At 39.1% G+C, this 17,958-nt stretch overlaps 2 protein-coding genes across 2 annotated transcripts in view; both read left to right on the top strand.

Moving 5' to 3' along the window:
* The window catches only part of LOC149385882 (LRR receptor-like serine/threonine-protein kinase IOS1), a 61,360-nt gene extending 46,145 nt beyond the window's left edge, over window positions 1–15,215 (top strand). Inside the window, exon 12 of the mRNA XM_089626766.1 lies at window positions 14,571–15,215. Within this exon, the coding sequence (XP_089482892.1) occupies window positions 14,571–14,985 (415 nt within the window). The 3' untranslated portion in view covers window positions 14,986–15,215. The remainder of the gene's footprint in view (window positions 1–14,570) is intronic.
* LOC149385883 (LRR receptor-like serine/threonine-protein kinase IOS1) lies at window positions 1,749–14,295 on the top strand. Its single transcript, XM_089625298.1, has 12 exons — window positions 1,749–1,885; window positions 1,967–2,507; window positions 11,365–11,846; window positions 11,926–12,064; window positions 12,164–12,235; window positions 12,327–12,398; window positions 12,467–12,547; window positions 12,939–13,099; window positions 13,379–13,620; window positions 13,715–13,841; window positions 13,937–13,999; window positions 14,099–14,295. Exons 1-12 carry the CDS (start codon window positions 1,783–1,785, stop codon window positions 14,293–14,295), a joined length of 2,280 nt encoding a protein of 759 aa, XP_089481424.1. The 5' UTR covers window positions 1,749–1,782.
* Window positions 15,216–17,958: the final 2,743 nt, after the last annotated feature.

The raw sequence follows: 17,958 nt of genomic DNA, 5'->3' as shown, positions 1-17,958 counted from the left end.
CAAACAAACCCAGCAACAAACAACACAGAGACGGCGGGTAATGGCACCAACAAACCCAGAACGACACAGACTCGAGAAGGATTCTCCGATTGGTTGAAATCGCTGAAGCTCTTGGTTCGAGATCGGTCGCCGGATCACCGCCGGATCGCCGGATCACCGCCGGATCGCCGCCATGAACAGCGTCGTGATTTAGAAACAAAGCCATGTGCTGAATCTCAACAAAGTTCATCCTCATGTGCTCACGCGCTCGAGCTCGTCGGTGGTGAGCGATGACGACCAACATAAAAAGGTAAGCTTTTTTTGTATGTCAAAATGAACGAGAGAGAAAAACAGAGGAGAGAGAGAGAGAGAGAGAGAGAGAGAGAGAGAGAGAGAGAGAGAGAGAGAGAGAGAGAGAGAGAGAGAGCTGTGAGAGGTGAGAGCTTTTTTGGCTTTATGAGCAAGTTTTGGATTAAAATGAACAAAATTAAAAATTAAAGGACAAAGAGGATAACAAAGATTTATCTCTCCTCAGATTGGTAGTATAATTGTCCAAAAACATGTACCACAACATTTTGGTCCAAACTTTCCAAATCACTACTAGTTGTGGCCGTTTCCCTTCCACAAAACCTCCAGATTCTGTGGGTTAATTTGTAAATGAGATTGAAAAAAATGGTAAGCTAATTCAGATGGGCTTTAACCCACATTTTGTTTGCAAATTTGGGACAAATACACTTTAATTTAGCTCGAAGCCTATTGGTTTACAATGCATGCCTTCATTATTTAGTTTTATAATCTATGGACAGCTATTTTAATATATTTTTACAGACTTAATAATATAATTATTGATATAGATCACGTATAAATAATTATTTACTCTAAATAGAAAATATGGTCCTTGTCATTTTTACTAATTTTACCAAATATATTTTTGATAAAGGACTCCTCAAGTGAATATATTGATAAAATCCAAATAGAAAATCTTATCTTACTTACTAGCATAATTATTCTATACACATTTATTAAACACCTGTTTACTTTTGACAACAATAATGTTTTCTTAGAGCAGAATCTTGAACATTATAAAATTAAAGTACAGTAATGCCAAATTATAGCGCATTGCATTCCTTTCTCCTTTATATACATAAGTTTCCAAGGTAACTTTCACATGAACCATTCTAATGATGTACTGTTTGTATTTTTTATTTTTTATTTAATTTTTTTTAAAGATACGTACTGATTAATATTTTTTTAAAAATGTACGGATTGTATTGATCAAGCTTGGTGTTAATGACCAATAATCCTTTACAATAGTCATTGTACTGATGATCAATTTATCAATTTACAATTCATACAGCAATCCTTTATATTATACATTATTTTATATACTGATTGTATTGAATATTGATGATCAATTTACCAATTTACTATTCATGATCAACACTCATAACATTTTTGTATCAAATATGGAAAACAATCTTTCATTATAATTTTACGATCAATTTTTTTTATTTTAGTTGAAATTCTTGGCTTAAGGAATTGAGAAAATATTAGAAAGATAAAAGAAAAAAAAATTGTAATATTCACCAAGCATATATCTCCTAATCAATCACTTTCCCGCAAGAATATAATAGCTTCCATTTTAGTATATAAACATTATAATAAGCGAGCTGATCACCATACAAGATTAAAATAAGAATTTTCTGCTTAAGAGGAAGATAAAAATTATATATCACTAAAAAAAAAAAAAAAAAAAAAAAACCCAAAGCTCTCTCATTAAGCAAATCAATCTCAATTTCAGAAATGTGTTCTACCAAAGATATGTTCAAGTATTTACAGATTATAATACTATTTCTTATACTCTATGAAAGACTCATATTGGTTGCTCTTTCCCAGGACCAATCAGGTACCTAGTTATCTATTCCAATATGCACTAAGAAATTGAGCTGAATTAACAGATCTGTTTTCTGTTTTTATTCCGGTGCAGGGTTTATTAGCATAGATTGTGGGTTGCCGGAAAATTCGACTTACACAGAGGCAGACACCAAACTAAGTTATGTATCCGACGTGGAATTTGTGAGCGGCGGCGAGGGCAAAGTCGTCTCGCCGGAGTACAAAGTCAACAAACAACGGCACATACAAACGCTCAGAAGCTTCCCCGAAGGAACCCGAAACTGTTACACCACAAGAACGGAAGAGGGAACCATATACTTGATCCGAGCCTCGTTCTTGTACGGAAACTACGACGCCAAAAAGTCCCCTCCGAAGTTTGATCTCCACATCGGAACAAACTATTGGGACACCGTTGAGTTCGTTGACGCGGAGACTCCGGTGGTGAAGGAGGTCATACATTTGCCGGCTCGGGACTATTTTCGTGTTTGCCTAGTCAACACTGGATTGGGGACTCCTTTCATGTCCGCGCTTGAGCTCCGACCCATCAATAGAAGGACATACCAGTATCATGCAAACGAGTTGCTGCGGCTTTTTGTTCGATACGATGTTGGTTCAATCACCAATGAATCATACAGGTGATTGGTTATTTATTTCTAGGCGTCTTGATTAATTTTATGTTTCTATTTGTGGCGTGGATTGAGAAATAAAATTCAGGGAAAAAAAAATAAGAGGGAAATTAGTGCTGAGAGTCAACTATTTTATTTTAATTAAAAATGGGTGAAAAATTAAATTCTTCCAAATTTCTTCATGTGAAGTTCACCTTTGTATCATTTGATCCCCTTCTATTAACTCATATTTTCCATGACTTTAAACTATAGCTTAGAATTCTAATTTTCGATATAGATTTAGTTCCCGCTTTCTCTTTCATTTACATTTTCCTTCATATTCTTTTTGCTTTTTTTCGTTTCCCTTACAATTTATTTATTTTTTATTATTATTATTATTATTATTTTTTTTTGCATTTTAAGGGTTTCATATGTAGGGAAAACAAAATATTTATTAAATAATCTATAGGAATTCCTGTATCCGCTCTTTTCCTCTGTCTTTTTACATACTCAGGAAAAAAAAGATTGAGTAATTATTTTACCCTCATGTACTGTACAATGGTAAATTTAACTTTTGAAAACAACTACGCAAAAATAATAACAAGAACAGTAAAACGTAAAAATAAAATAGAAAATACAAGAACTATCAATAAAACAGAGGAAGAGAGAATTGTGTGGAGCATAGTATAAACCACTGGCAGAGCTGGGTAAGGGCTAGTGCCCACCCAAGCTTTTTAAAATTAGAATACTTTTCTCTATCAACTTTTAAAATTTTAACAAAAAATATATGATATTTTCATATATGCCCTTCTGCATACCTTGTTTTTCATACACATCCTTTATAAAATTTAGAATAATTTATTTTATCAAATTTTCCCACTCGACTTCAAATCCTAGCTCCTCTACTGGTACAAACTCACGTATATATAAAAATTAGTTACAAGCACTGAAATTCTGATTAGTCGCAAAGACAAGATGTCGCACACAATGTGTTGACAATGTGTCCGACAACTTGCTTGAACACAGATTATGGATAAACAACAAACAGTGCAGTAAGTAAACGACACACAATATGGTTACCCAGTTCGGTGCAACATCACCTACGTCTGGGGGCACTCTGCCAGTGGAAATGATTTCACTATCTTGTAGTCAATAGTACACACAAGGTTTATATCTGATTACAATCAACAAATCAATAAAACCTAGAGACTATTACCACCAGTGATCACCTAGTCAGGGACTCCCCCTGAATTTGAGCTCCGTCTCAATTCCACCCTTCGAGCAACCGCCTGGCTCGGATGACCTTCAGTCTTCAACAGTTCGTGAACCTTCAATCACAAGAACACAAAACCCAAATCTCAAAAACACTCAATCTTTTTGGAATAGTGTTTGAGGAATTACACCGCTCTTATCAAAACACAAAGCCTCCCAATCCGCCGGTCTTGCACGTCTAGGAGCTCTAGGTATTTTGATAAAGCGTCAAAGCTGCTAAGGGGGGAGCGCAGGGCTTTTATAGCAGCTGTACAAAGCTGGAAGTGAATCTCGGGTTTCCTGGAAGTGTATCTAGGGTTTCCTTACCCATTCTCGCAAGAATATCACGCAGTAAAGACACCAGCGAGACAATCTGGCAAAACTGGAAACTTGCCCGAAATACTGTCTGTACACAGGAGGAAGGATGTCGTACCAGAAGCTGGAACATGAAGACCGACATATTTCCAAACAACTTGCACTAAAAAATAAAGCCAACTTATAACGTAACAACAATCTCCCCCTTTGGCTATTTTTTAGGCAAGCACTTCCAGGAACAGTTCTCACACAAGCGTCATGACCAGATGGAGAGAGTCAAAATAAATGACCTCATGACGCCTCTCCCCCTGATTGCCTCAAAATAATACCAAAGGCAAGGATCGACCAACACAGAGGGAGGAACATAACAGCCTGATTAAGGAGATGAGAACTAAAACAACCAGCAGTTAGAAACCACAAACAACATAGTCTGAATACACATACCGATGAGGAGAGCAGAGGTTGATCACCAAGAGAAGCCAAGGAGTGTATCAACCAGAGCATCAACAACTAAAAGAGACCAAACACAGAGAGACTCTAAAAGGTAGGAGTCCCGCCAGAACCTTCATTATCGTCATCTTCATCTTCCTATTCACCATTATCGACCACATCTTCTTCCTCATCCTCATCTTCAACTTTATTCTCTTCATCTTTTGGAGCAGGTTGAACAGTCTGTGCCGGCTGTGAGGTAGAAGCACCATTAGTACCAGAAAAAGAGGTCATCACCTTAATAGGAACCTCACAAGCAGCTTTCCGAGGAGAAGAAGTCTTAGAAAACTCTTTGAGAGCATAGACTTTCTGAATAAGAGTCTTGAGGATGTCACTCTGCACAATCTCGGAAATAACAGCAACCTTCAAAAATTCACCGGCGGCGACAACAGTAGCGACAGAAGACCTCCACTTCCTAAATGTCGTCTAGGATGTCAGAAACTTCTTTCTCAACATTCCTCTGACTCAGCTTCTTCTAGTTCAAAAACCCTTCTTCACAGGCTCGCTTTTCTTCTTCTTCTTCTTCTTCTTCTTCTTCTTCTTCATCTTCAGAAGACCTGCTGAAGCTTACTTCCCCAGTAATGTCAATGATCGAGAGAGAGGCTTTCTTGAGCGTTACACTTCTTGCGGTGGAGATTGATGGATTCTCAGGAGGAATTGACCCAGTAATCGCACCTCCGGCCTGGCCATCGGCGCGTTTATTGGATCGCAAACCTCGAACCCGCACACCGTGACTATAACTCTCCAGCCCAGGCCCCTTTGATTTAACATCTTTCGCCTTCATCGCGGTCTTCTCTTTCTTGGGAAGAATGGTAGTGTTGATCCCACTTCTAGTTCCAACCATTTTGAAAGGAATTTGAACAAAACTGTCACACAAGAAACCGTCGAGAGGGGTGAAATCGCAAAAAGTGTGAAAGAGGGGTGAAGAACAAAGCGAGAAATTAAGAAAAAGGCAATAGATAACTTCCCATCTTTTCTCGAAAAACGTAGCCATCTGCATGTAAGAGAGCATGGCAAGGAGTAATACGTCGTTGTAGCAAGGAATGGGCTATGGTCCCTCTCAGGCCCAAGAAAAGAACAAGTGGCCTTTTAGCCCGGCAATACAGTCGAATGGGCCAACCAGAAAAATGGGCCCATGAGAAAACTTTCACGAAGCATACGCGTACACATAACAGAGAGGTACCAGCTCTAAAAACTTATTCTGCTATCTCCATAGTTATATCACTAGGAGACACACTTACTTCCTCAGTTTCATAAAAGATGCAAGGACATCTTGTGCGACATCCTTCTCACTGGCCGGATTGTCAGCAACAACATAATGTGATAGACCAAGAAATCTAATGATAGCATCAGCATGTGGGGATCAGGGGAAACAAGAGGAGATCCCAAGATATCACAAACACTCTCTACAAAAACTTCATCCATAGCACTAGGTCCAGGGTTCTCATCAATCACATCAACATCTCTAACCTCCTTTACTTTCTCAATCACCACGGGGAGTAAGGAGAGAACCAAAAATACCTTGAATCCACACAAGAGGAGCGTCACTTGGAGAAACTGAACGTTGTTCATTGGAGGGAACATCTTCATCATAGAGATCAACAGACGATGCCTGGAAGAGACAGACCCAATGACATCTTGGATTGACAAAACAGCCTTCCTTGGAGCAGTCATCACACCCTTCTTCTTGGAAAAAACTATTTTCTCTTGTAGGGAGAGTCTTCTTAGGTTGAGCACCTCCGGCCTGACCATCGGCACTCTTCCTAGAGGACATTCCCTTAACACGAACACCACGTTGGGTGATCTGAAACTCTATGGCTTCCTCCACGACAACTTTCTTTTTCACCATGGTAGATGTTCTCTTCCCGCTTCTTGTTCCAACCACTCTGACAAAATTTGCAAGAAAACCTCCACAAAATAACACGAAGCAGAGATTGGTTACACTAGTCAGAAAATCATCAATAGCAAGAGCTGAGAACCAGAGAAGTACAAAACAACGTCGTGAGATAAACTGAGCCAAGAGATTAGTCAAGCTCAAAAAATATGGATGTATATACAACATGACATCAAGACAGAGAGTGACAGAGTTTTCCCGAACAACCAAAGGAGAGCAACTAGGCCAGAGCAAGAACGAAGCCCAAACTATGAACCAAAATGGCATAAGAGCCCTGTACGCGCGTCGAATGAGCCAACCAGATAAATGGGCCCATGAATAAAAAGTGAAGAAATTCCAATAACAATCATCCACATAAAGCACCATATCATAATCAAAGGCCCTCAAAAGACAATACTGGCCTAGACCCAGTAATTGCTATTGAACAATAACACACAGCTCAAGTGAGGACCGAAGATCTTCAAAACTATCAGCATCCAAAACCTTAGCAAAAATGTCAGCTAGTTGATTTTTAGAGATAATCATACCACTGATGTTGTTGCAGAACAATGTCTTGACATCTTGGCTGACACTATACTCAGCACTCATTTGGTTCAACCACAAGAGTAGAGTGTTGCTGCTACCGGCTACAATATATTCAGACTTTGAAATGCTTTTTCTATCAACTGCACTTCCTGCCCCGTCAGTGTCACAGTATCCCACAAGAGTAGAAGTAGCATCACAGGAATATAAGAGCCCAAATTCAGCAGTTTCAGAGATGTACCTTACAGTGCGCTTAGCCCGAGAAAGATGGCTAATTTTAGAATTAGCTTGATACAGAGCACACACACCAACAAAGTAAGCAATATCTAGACGGTTGGTGGTGAGATATGAAAGGCTTCCAATAATACGTATCCCATCTTCAATATCACCAATGACCTCTTCAACATGGTGATTTTTCTGAATTACTGTAGAAGGAGCACATCTTTGAGGCACAGCTTCAGTCTCCTTGTCAGGGAACGACTTATCACGAGGAGAATCGTCTTCAGTCACAATGTCGACCACTTTGTCACAAACATCTGTCCTGACATCTGTGCTACTAGATAAAACTTCATCCTCATCATCAGCACTTTCAAAATCATCATAAACGTCATTAACAACCACATTTGTAGACTCCATCATAAACTTGGTGCGTTTGTTAAAGACACAATAAGCACAACTATTTCTGGAATACCCAAGAGAGATACCTTCATCACTTTTGGGATAAAGCTTACGACGAGGATCCCGATCAGCAAGGATGTAGCACACAGAGCCAAAGACATGGAAGTACTCGACGTATGTCTCTCTCCCCCTCCATATCTCATAATGAGTTACAGTAGCACCCGGACGAATGATAACTCTGTTATGAATATGGCATGCTGTGTTGAGCGCTTCAGCCCTCAAGAGAAGTGGAATGTCTTTGGCAAGCATCATCACTCGAGCCATTTCCTGAAGAGTCCGATTCTTCATTTCAACAACCTCATTTAGTTGTGGGATGATGGGGGCAGAAAATTCATGAGCTATTCCTTCTATGCTTTCTCTTTGCACTTGCCTCTTTCCACCGAGACTTTCAATTTGCATAGGACCCATCAATTCCATGTGTGGGACCTCCAGAACACGTGAAGTGGTAAGATGTTGCACCATCTTAGCTTCATCTGCCTTGGACAGGAGACACTTGCTGACTTGAGAGTCTTTGACCGGGGACCACATGTAACAGTCGTCTGAAGTCCTGGTTCCTTTCATAAGCTCATCATGTTCCTTATTTATCACAACACACTCATCACGAGTAAAATTGACGCGCAAATTCAAGTCACAGAGTTGACTGATACTGATAAGATTAGCAGTCAGACCTTCCACCAATAAAGCCTCAGTCAAGCAAGACATACCAGGATAATTTAGCTGACCTTTACCAATAATCTTGGCTTTCACTCCATCGCCGAAGGTAACATGACAATTAGAGTAAGGTTTTACGTTGGTCAGGAAAGCATGATCACCTGTCATGTGGCGAGAGCAACCACTATCAAAGTACCAGTCGCTACCTGTGGAAGCACTCAGAGATGTGTATGCGATGTTGGCACGGTATGACTCATTCTTCACTCTCCATTCCATGCGAGATGAGGGGGAACGACTTGGTTGAGCTTGCCTATGGGAGGATTGATGCCGATGAAGATTCCTCCCATATAGGCGATAGCAAAATGGCCGAATATGACCCTTACGTCCACAGTGATGACAGACCCAACGAGGTCTGTTGACAAGAGACCTGGTTGGTCTATAAGGATGCTGCTGATGCTGATGCTGACTCTGGAACTTGACACGGCCAGATGTCTGAGACATATTTCGCGGCATCTGGGCAGCAGACTTTTGAGGGACAAAAGTAATCTGAGACGTGGAAGCACCGTGGGTATACCCAAGCCCCTTTAAGTTCTTTGCAGGCTTTCCAACTGTGAGAATTTTATCAAGACTGTCGGTGCCGGAGTTCAACATCCTGACTGATTTGGTCATCTGGTCCAGCTCTCCATTTAGGCGGCTGACTTCCCGTTTCAGATCAACAATGGTTTCTAGTAGCCTTGTCTTGTCTTCAGTCAAAGAGAGAATAAGAGCACACTGCTTGTCAAGAACATGAGACTCTTCAACCCATTTAGTGTGTAAAACATTATACGCATTATTCAAGGCATCATCAGACAATTCCTCATCTATAACAAATTTATGTGAGGATTCAGCAGATTCATTAATAGATTCAAGGTCATGAGTGGGAATAGAGGCTGTGAAGGCCACAAAGTTACTTATCTGGTCGGAGTCGCTATCTTCTTCATCCGACAAAGTGGCGTTGTATCCCTTGTTCTGCCTTTTGAGGAAGTTGGGACATTCCTTTTGAATATGTCCGAACCCTTCACATTCATGGCACTGAATTCCTTTGCCTTTTCCAGAGCGTTCACCACTTTTTTCGTTCCTGTGAGAGTCAACATTTTTCTGGAATCTTTGTTGAAAGTTATCCTTGACGTCTTGGGAGACATTATTCCCAGTCATCTGATTGAATCTCTTCATGACCCTGCTATAATTCTTGGCCAGCAAAGCTATGGTATTGTCAATATCATTGTTAGAATCTAAGAATACCTGCTCCTTTTGTTTATGAACAGAGCCTGTTAGGGCCACCCCTTTGTGTTTCTTCTCTATCTTGGGCAGGGAGAGCTCAAATGTCATGAGAGATCCCATAAGTTCATCAAACTTCAGCGTTTTCAGGTCATGGACTTCTTCAATGGCCGTGATCTTCATTTTGAATCTGGGACTCAGGGCTCTCAAAGTTTTCTGGACAAGATCTTCGTCGGTCATGGGTTTCCCAAGGGAGTATGATTCATTGGCAAGGTCTCGGATGCGAACGTTGAATTCAGCAACTGATTCATCCTCAAACATAGCAAGGGTTTCAAAATTGGTTGTGAGGTATTGAAGCTTCTGTTCACGGACCTTTGTGGTACCCTCATACGCAACAGCAAGGATTTCCCAGGCCTCTTTTGCACTAGTGCATGTATTTATCAACCTGAAAACATTTGTATCGACCCCGTTAAATATAGCATTTAGAGCACGTGAGTTACCAAGGGCCGCCTCATCTTCAGCAGGGGTCCAGTCTTTTTCGGGTTTTGCACCAATAGGGGCTCCTTTGTCATCAGCCTGAATAGGAGCTTCCCACCCGTGAATCACTTCTTTCCAGTTTCTGCTATCAAGGTACTTCATGAAGGCAGTCATTCGTGCCTTCCAATAACCATAGTTGGTTCCGTCGAGTACTGGAGGGCGAGTGACCGAACCTCCCTCTCTGGAACTATCCATATCTGGTAATCAGAAAAAAAATCCAGGAAACCACCAAAAGATCTAGGTGCCTGCTCTGATACCAATTGAAATTCTGATTAGTCGCAAAGACAAGATGTCGCACACAATGTGTTGACAATGTGTCCGACAACTTGCTTGAACACAGATTATGAATAAACAATAAACAGTGCAGTAAGTAAACGACACACAATATGGTTACCCAGTTCGGTGCAACATCACCTACGTCTGGGGGCACTCTGCCAGTGGAAATGATTTCACTATCTTGTAGTCAATAGTACACACAAGGTTTATATCTGATTACAATCAACAAATCAATAAAACCTAGAGACTATTACCACCAGTGATCACCTAGTCAGGGACTCCCCCTGAATTTGAGCTCCGTCTCAATTCCACCCTTCGAGCAACCGCCTGGCTCGGATGACCTTCAGTCTTCAACAGTTCGTGAACCTTCAATCACGAGAACACAAAACCCAAATCTCAAAAACACTCAATCTTTTTGGAATAGTGTTTGAGGAATTACACCGCTCTTATCAAAACACAAAGCCTCCCAATCCGCCGGTCTTGCACGTCTAGGAGCTCTAGGTATTTTGATAAAGCGTCAAAGCTGCTAAGGGGGGAGCGCAGGGCTTTTATAGCAGCTGTACAAAGCTGGAAGTGAATCTCGGGTTTCCTGGAAGTGTATCTAGGGTTTCCTTACCCATTCTCGCAAGAATATCACGCAGTAAAGACACCAGCGAGACAATCTGGCAAAACTGGAAACTTGCCCGAAATACTGTCTGTACACAGGAGGAAGGATGTCGTACCAGAAGCTGGAACATGAAGACCGACATATTTCCAAACAACTTGCACTAAAAAATAAAGCCAACTTATAACGTAACAACAAGCACAATGCTAGGTGACGCCCAAAATGGGCTATAACCCCCCTCAAGTATTTTTTTTTCACTTTTTGCTTGTTTTAAATTTTTTTTAATACTTGTTTACCCTAAACTTTTATAAATCAGCCCCTTATGAACTTTTGTTTGCATATTAACCCCCTATTCTAGATTCCTGGCTTCGCCTCTAGTCACGAGCAATCATTTGAAACAATTGTATGTGTAGGTATCCGTATGATGTTGCGGATCGCATCTGGAATTCATACTCTGAGTCCCAATGGAAAGGTTTATATACTTCCGAAATTGTTCATCCTGACCCCGACGATTATGACTTTCTACCGCCGAATGTGGTGATGAACTCTGCGGTGACGCCGGCAAATGCGAGCGCTCCTTTGGTGTTTAAATTTGAGTCTGGAAATGTAAATAATCAATTCTATATCTTCCTGCACTGTGCCGAAATCCAGCGGCTCAAACCCAACGAGTCTCGAGCTTTTAATGTCAGCGTCAATGGACAGCTATTGGACGAGCCTCACAGCCCACGTTACCTGCTCTCGAAAACTATATGGTTTTCGGATTACTTTACAGGTGAAATGAGCTACATTCTTACCCTTGACAGGCTCGAGAATTCGACTCTGCCGCCGATTCTGAACGCCTTTGAGATTTACGATCTGGCGTACATTTCTTCGCAAGAGACTGATGAAAATGACGGTATATATTTATTGCTCTATCAATTACTGTTTTTTTATTATTAACAGAATTCTGACTGAAATCTCTATAATAATTTCAGTCGAGGCGATTGGGAACCTGAAATCGGTTTACGGAGTGAAGAGAAATTGGGACGGAGATCCTTGTCTTCCTGTGAAGTACTTGTGGGCGGGTTTGAAGTGTAGCGTTAATGACTCAGCCCCCTCCAGAATCACATCTCTGTAACTTCGCTACTTAATTTCCATTTAATAACAAATACTTGGTCTATTATACACTACTTAATTAATCTCTAATAATATCTCCTAACACTTGTTCACCAGAGACTTGTCTTCAAGTGCACTGACTGGTGAAATTTCGTTATCCATAGGCGATCTTAATTTGTTGGAGTCCTTGTGAGTACTTAAATATATATTAACAATATTTTTTTGTGAATTTTGTAATTACTTTTCTTCGGTAACATTCTATTTATTTAATTGTATACAGGGATCTGTCAAACAATGATTTAACAGGACGAGTGCCTCAATTCTTGACGCAGCTACCAAATCTGAGAGTGTTGTAAGTCGGATAACGATATAAGTATAAAATTCTATCATTAAAGTTTAAGAGGTCATTTTTGTGTACAGAAATTTGAGGAAAAACAACCTCTCGGGCGTACTTCCGGATGCACTCCTCCAAAGATGGAAAAAAGGTTCACTGTCCTTAAGGTATCCATCTACGTCCACAATCGAAGTTATTTTATTTTATTTTATTTGATCTATTAAAAACTTTAACATGCTCTCCACATATATTTATTTTGGGCAATTAGACCAGTAACTCGATAGTCCATCATTCTTTTAAAAAATAGCCAAAATTTCATTTTATTAAGAAAATAGTCCACCAGGCTAAAGTTTATTAAATTAACTGTTCAATTAATTAAATTAACTATTCAAAATTTAAGTAATTAGAACAGTTAATTTAATTAACTTCGGCCTCGTGAGCTATATTTCCAATAAAATGAAACTTGAGCTATATCTTTAAAAGAAAGTAGAGAATTGACTAGTTGCAATAAATACTTGTATTCGTTTTTCGTAAATTATGAATTCTCTTGCTGATCAGCATTGAAGAAAATCAACACCTGTGTTCCGTGTCTCCATGCGCACAAAAAAAGAAGAACAGCAATGCCGTGGTTCCAATAGGTTTATCCGTCTGTGGATCGGTCCTTTTTCTGGCATTAGTGGCGGCTATTTTCTTAGTTATCAAAAAGAAAAAGAACCAAGGTATATACACTAAATATCAGAGTATGTTTGAAATTTGTGTATAGGCAGTGACGGATTTACATAAGGCTCGGGGGGGGGGGGGGGGGGGGGGGGGGGGTCATGTGACCCCCTTGAATTTTAATTTTTTTACATTTTTAATTTTTTTAAATTACCCTAAAATTTTACAAATTAGCCCCATTTGAGATTTGTTTTCAAATTAGCCCCCATACAAGAGCATTCTACCTTATGTCTCTGGATCAGAAACATGCACAAACACTAGAGTATCTATTTATGTTGTAGCTCAGCGGAAGATGGATAGAGAATTGTTGGAGACCAAAATACGTCAGTTCACATTTTCTGATATTGAAAAGATGACGGATAAATTCAAGAAAGTTTTGGGGAAAGGAGGGTTTGCAATAGTGTACCATGGTGTTTTAGAGGACGAAACCGAAGTGGCTGTGAAGAGGAGTAATCCATCAGCGCCGAAGAGTACAATACAGTCTGAAGGATCTGAGGAGCAGTATCAACTGTTTCAGGCTGAGGCACACACGGAACTTTTTTTTCATGTTTTTTTTTATTATTATTATTTAATTATCCGACTCCAATATATTTACAAGATTTAACTTCGTTTAACAGTTTAAGCTTCTTTTGACGGTTCACCATCGAAATTTGACGAGCCTTGTTGGCTATTGCAACCAAGGAATCCACAGAGCTCTTATCTACGAGTATATGGAAAATGGAGATTTAGAATCACACCTTTCAGGTTTTATTTTAACTCGTACCTTCTCTGAACTTTATTGCCTCCTTACTATCTTCTCTCCGTGTCTCACTTTATGCTCTTTACGTCTTTATAATTAGGTAAGCGTGACCAGGTCTTGAGCTGGAAAAGAAGGCTTCAAATAGCCATTGACTCAGCACAAGGTTAGTGGGAAATCTAGTGATGATTATTATTATTATTTTAAATCTATGATAGTATTAATCTCTTGTTGAATTTGTTAATTTGATTTTGATAATATGTAGGGTTGGAGTATCTCCACAGCGGATGTAAGCCATCTATAATCCACAGAGACATCAAGCCCGCGAACATCTTGATCTCGGAGAATTATGGCGCAAAACTTGCAGATTTCGGGTTTTCCAAGTTCTTCTTGACGGATGATGGAACTCACGTATCAACAATGCGTGTCGTTGGAACCCCCGGTTTTATTGACCCTGAGTAAGTTTTTTTCAAATGTCATCAGTCACCAGATACTCTCTCTCTCTCTCTCTCTCTCTCTCTCCAAATAGAAGCGATCATAAATAACCGAGAAATGGAAATCGGTGTCAGCGTTCTTTTTTGTTATTTACATATTTAAAATGGAAAATTTCAGTTCGTAACGGCGCTTACAATAATAATACAACTACATCCAATAATTTTTTATTTCTTAAAATATATTTTATCAATTCATGATTAGATATAAATAGTTTTGATGTGTTTTTATCCCTCTCTGGCTAGTTTGGCAAACAACGGACCGTTAAACGAGAAAAGCGACGTGTATAGCTTCGGAGTCGTTCTGCTACAAATAATCACAGGACGACCCGCCATAGGAACTGTTCAAAACGAGATCACTCACTTGAGTCAATGGGTGCGTCCAATGTTTGAGAATGGCAACATAAGCGGCATAGTTGATACAGAGCTAAGAGGAGATTTCGAGATAAACTCAGCGGAGAAATTTGTTGAGATCGCAATGTCTTGCGTGTCTTGGAGTCGTATTGAAAGGCCAACCATGAGCCGGGTAGTGACCGATCTAAGGGAGTACTGTTCGCCATTGGAGCATGCTCGGACCAATGATAGTTTCCTAACCGCGAATTCAAAGTCTGATTTTCAGAACTATAGTCAGGCTTCCGAGTATCGGCCTTTGGCACAATAATTTAGAGTGCTTTCAGTTTTATTTCATGCACTTCTATCGTAATTGGTTCAATTGACATGTTCTATTTTTAGGATGTCATACCAACACAGCTTCTCGTATTTGAGTTTTTTGGTCGTATTTCCGATACCATTGATTTCCAATAATATCATCCCATATTTGTTGTGCAACTCTAGTGCAATATCATTCTTCATTTCTGGTATTTCTAATTTATTCATGTTAGTTTTCTTCTTTCCGATACTGATCAAATTCAGCTTACAATTCATATCTAGTGTATAGGATGCTTAAATCTTGAAAATCAACAACTAAAATTTCCAATTACCGACTATTAATTTGTAACAGAAATCACCAGAAAAATATTTTCCCATCATATAATTTTTATTATAAAAGAAAAACATGTAGCAATAATCATATTATATCATGTGCGCTGATCTTGTAGAAAAAACCTTGATTGATCACCCAAAAATGACCATCGGCGAGAATACATGTGTATTAGAGTTTGGTGAGTTACATGAGTTTAGTTGGGTTCTAAAACCTTGTGGTTTGAAAAATTTAATTTTCACGGGACTTAATTGTGGGTTGAAGGATTGGACCTTGACCATTTTCAATTTTTTTGCTAGGATTTGTTCACTTTTCTCGGACATAGAAAAATTCCTCTCTTTGCTTGCAGTTTTCTCTTTTTGGACTTTTCATGTATATATCTTTGTTCTTGATTTTCTATTCTTTTTTCTTTGGTCGGGATCATTAAATAAGAAGTTGCGTTAGAGATCTGTTGTGACGTGGGGGATACTGTTTTTTTGGAAACAAAAATTATGAAGTACGATAGTCAATTGTTGAATCGCTAACACCATATTTAGTCTATGGGGGCAAAGATGTAGATCTTATGCTTACTTGAGCTAGCTCTTATCGGTAAATAAATTAGATTACTGGATGGAGAAAAGAAAACTAACTAACCTTAGATCTCGGGTCGGCTATCGGTAAAGGAAGCATAGGCCTCTAACTCGGTTCATTCCCTAAATGGTAATGGTAGGTAGGTCGGTACCCCTTCTTTGGTTCTTACAATGCAAGGTAGGCTCGTGCCCGATTTCACTCGTGAAAGAAAGGTTCTAGCGGTAAAGTAATGAAATTCCTCCCTTCTTGCTTCCTTCTTCCTTAGGTTAGGGTACATCCCCTATTGCCTTTCTGGACATCAGAGGAGAAGAACCTAAGGATGGTGCTATCTCACATGCATCTTCATATGTCGAATTGGGATTTATTGATTATTCGTCAAAAATCTTATAAAAACAATTCAAAATGATGGTGCAACTACATGTTCAAGACCTGGGTTGTACAAGACACGTGGCAGTATGTGTGAATTAAACTAAAAACAGAATATTTTTAGTTCCGATTTTTTTATGGAGATACGACCGAATTTGGTTTTTAAATCGATTTCGTTCATGGTGATTCTGTTACTGACGCGTATAAAAACCCCCCATTAGGGTTTCATTAGGTCAATGGGCACTTTTAGGTCAATAAACATAGACCTTAATCTAAAATCAGTCTCTCTATCGGAGATCTACATCGACAATTTGTTTAAGATAGCTTGCTACTGTTATGCTTTATTTGTACAGAGTTTGTGAGTACGTGTGGTTGCGTTAATACGCTGAGAAAATCTTTGGGAGAAGATCGTGCGATCTCTGAGAGGAAGAGTCGCGTGAAAGTGAGAGAGAGATAGAGAGTTTCTGATCTGAGGAGAGCTCAGATTGCAGTTCATCAGAGATCAGAGGAGACAGCTGTTTGAGAGGGAGTCTACAAACTTGAGTCCTTGTACCTTTGATTATTATAGTGAATTGATTTCCACTAGACGTATCAGTCCTTCTGAGTAGGTACTTTATCACATAAATAGACTTACCAATTTCGTGTGTCTTTTATTGCGTTCTTTTTATTGATTGTTTGATTGTCGATTTAATTAATCCTGCTAAAATCAATCAGCTGTTTAACAAGTAATTTCATCAACATAGTTGAACAACCTTCTCTGTACACGTTTAGTAATTTCAGTGTACATTTAAATAACATGATAACTAATTTAATTGATAATTGAAATAACTATCAAAAACTAATAATTTTAGTCCTTAAATTAGCTTAATTTGTTATGTATTTTTTCTCTTTCTTTCTGTAAGATTTCATCTAGAGTTGTAATATTTCACATGTATTTTGCATTAAATAGGGCTTACATGCTGTTCCATCTTAAACTAGTTATTTGGTAATGAAACACTTAGATTATATTGATTTTCAATGATTCTCAGTACGCTCCTCAAGATGGTGATTATTTGCTTTCGCGCTCATCTTGAGCCGAATACTTGATAATTGAGATTCATTCACACTTACTTTCATCTTTTAAACGAGAATCAAAGCTTGTTCCTAGTTTTTTTTTTTGGTAGTTTTAAGTATATTTTTAGGTTTTCGAGTCGAATAGAGGTTTTGGAGCTTCATGGAGAAAAATGGGACATTAAGGAGCTAAATAGAGGCGTTTTGGACTTCAAGGAAGCCAAGAAAGAAATTTTAAAGGTAGGCAAGTCGCCACGTTTAAGGTGAAAATTCCACCAGAAGCTCAGTGCGCCTCAAAGGCGCACCACGCCTTCAGTTTTTCAAATTCACTTGGTGCGGTGCGCCATACAAGTGGTGTGGCATGTTGTGTCATATATTTTTCCTCCACGTTTTGATATGTTTTTGACATTTGGATCAAATCCAAAGGTCTATAATGCTCCGAAAACATACTTTTGGGGACCTTATACTATTTGTTAGGTCATTCGTAAGAGGCACACTTCATTTTTACATTTGAGTTCTTAGACTTAGGTTTGGAGAAACTTTGAAGTTCTTCAGCTTTGAATTGAAGAAGAAGAAGAAGAAGAAGAAGAAGAAGAAGAAGAAGAAGAAGAAGAAGAAGAAGTGAGGTGACAACCCTCTCCATCATCATCATCATCTCTCTATTAGTTT

The sequence above is a fragment of the Urtica dioica genome, chromosome 9, assembly GCF_054948205.1.
Source record: "Urtica dioica subsp. dioica isolate 48M chromosome 9, U.dioica_male_clone48M_v1_H2, whole genome shotgun sequence".
Classification (NCBI taxonomy): domain Eukaryota; kingdom Viridiplantae; phylum Streptophyta; class Magnoliopsida; order Rosales; family Urticaceae; genus Urtica; species Urtica dioica.
Note: the sequence above shows the minus strand (reverse complement) of the source record. Positions and strands in the feature narration are given on the sequence as shown.

What these genes read in the sequence shown, in the direction of transcription:
- LOC149385883 (XM_089625298.1), top strand. Translation starts at nt 1,783, where the DNA reads ATGTGTTCTACCAAAGATATGTTCAAGTATTTACAGATTATAATACTA. An exon ending in CTTAATTTGTTGGAGTCCTT is followed by an intron (nt 12,236 to 12,326) that starts GTGAGTACTTAA and finishes AATTGTATACAG; the next exon opens with GGATCTGTCAAACAATGATT. An exon ending in ATCAACTGTTTCAGGCTGAG is followed by an intron (nt 13,621 to 13,714) that starts GCACACACGGAA and finishes TTCGTTTAACAG; the next exon opens with TTTAAGCTTCTTTTGACGGT.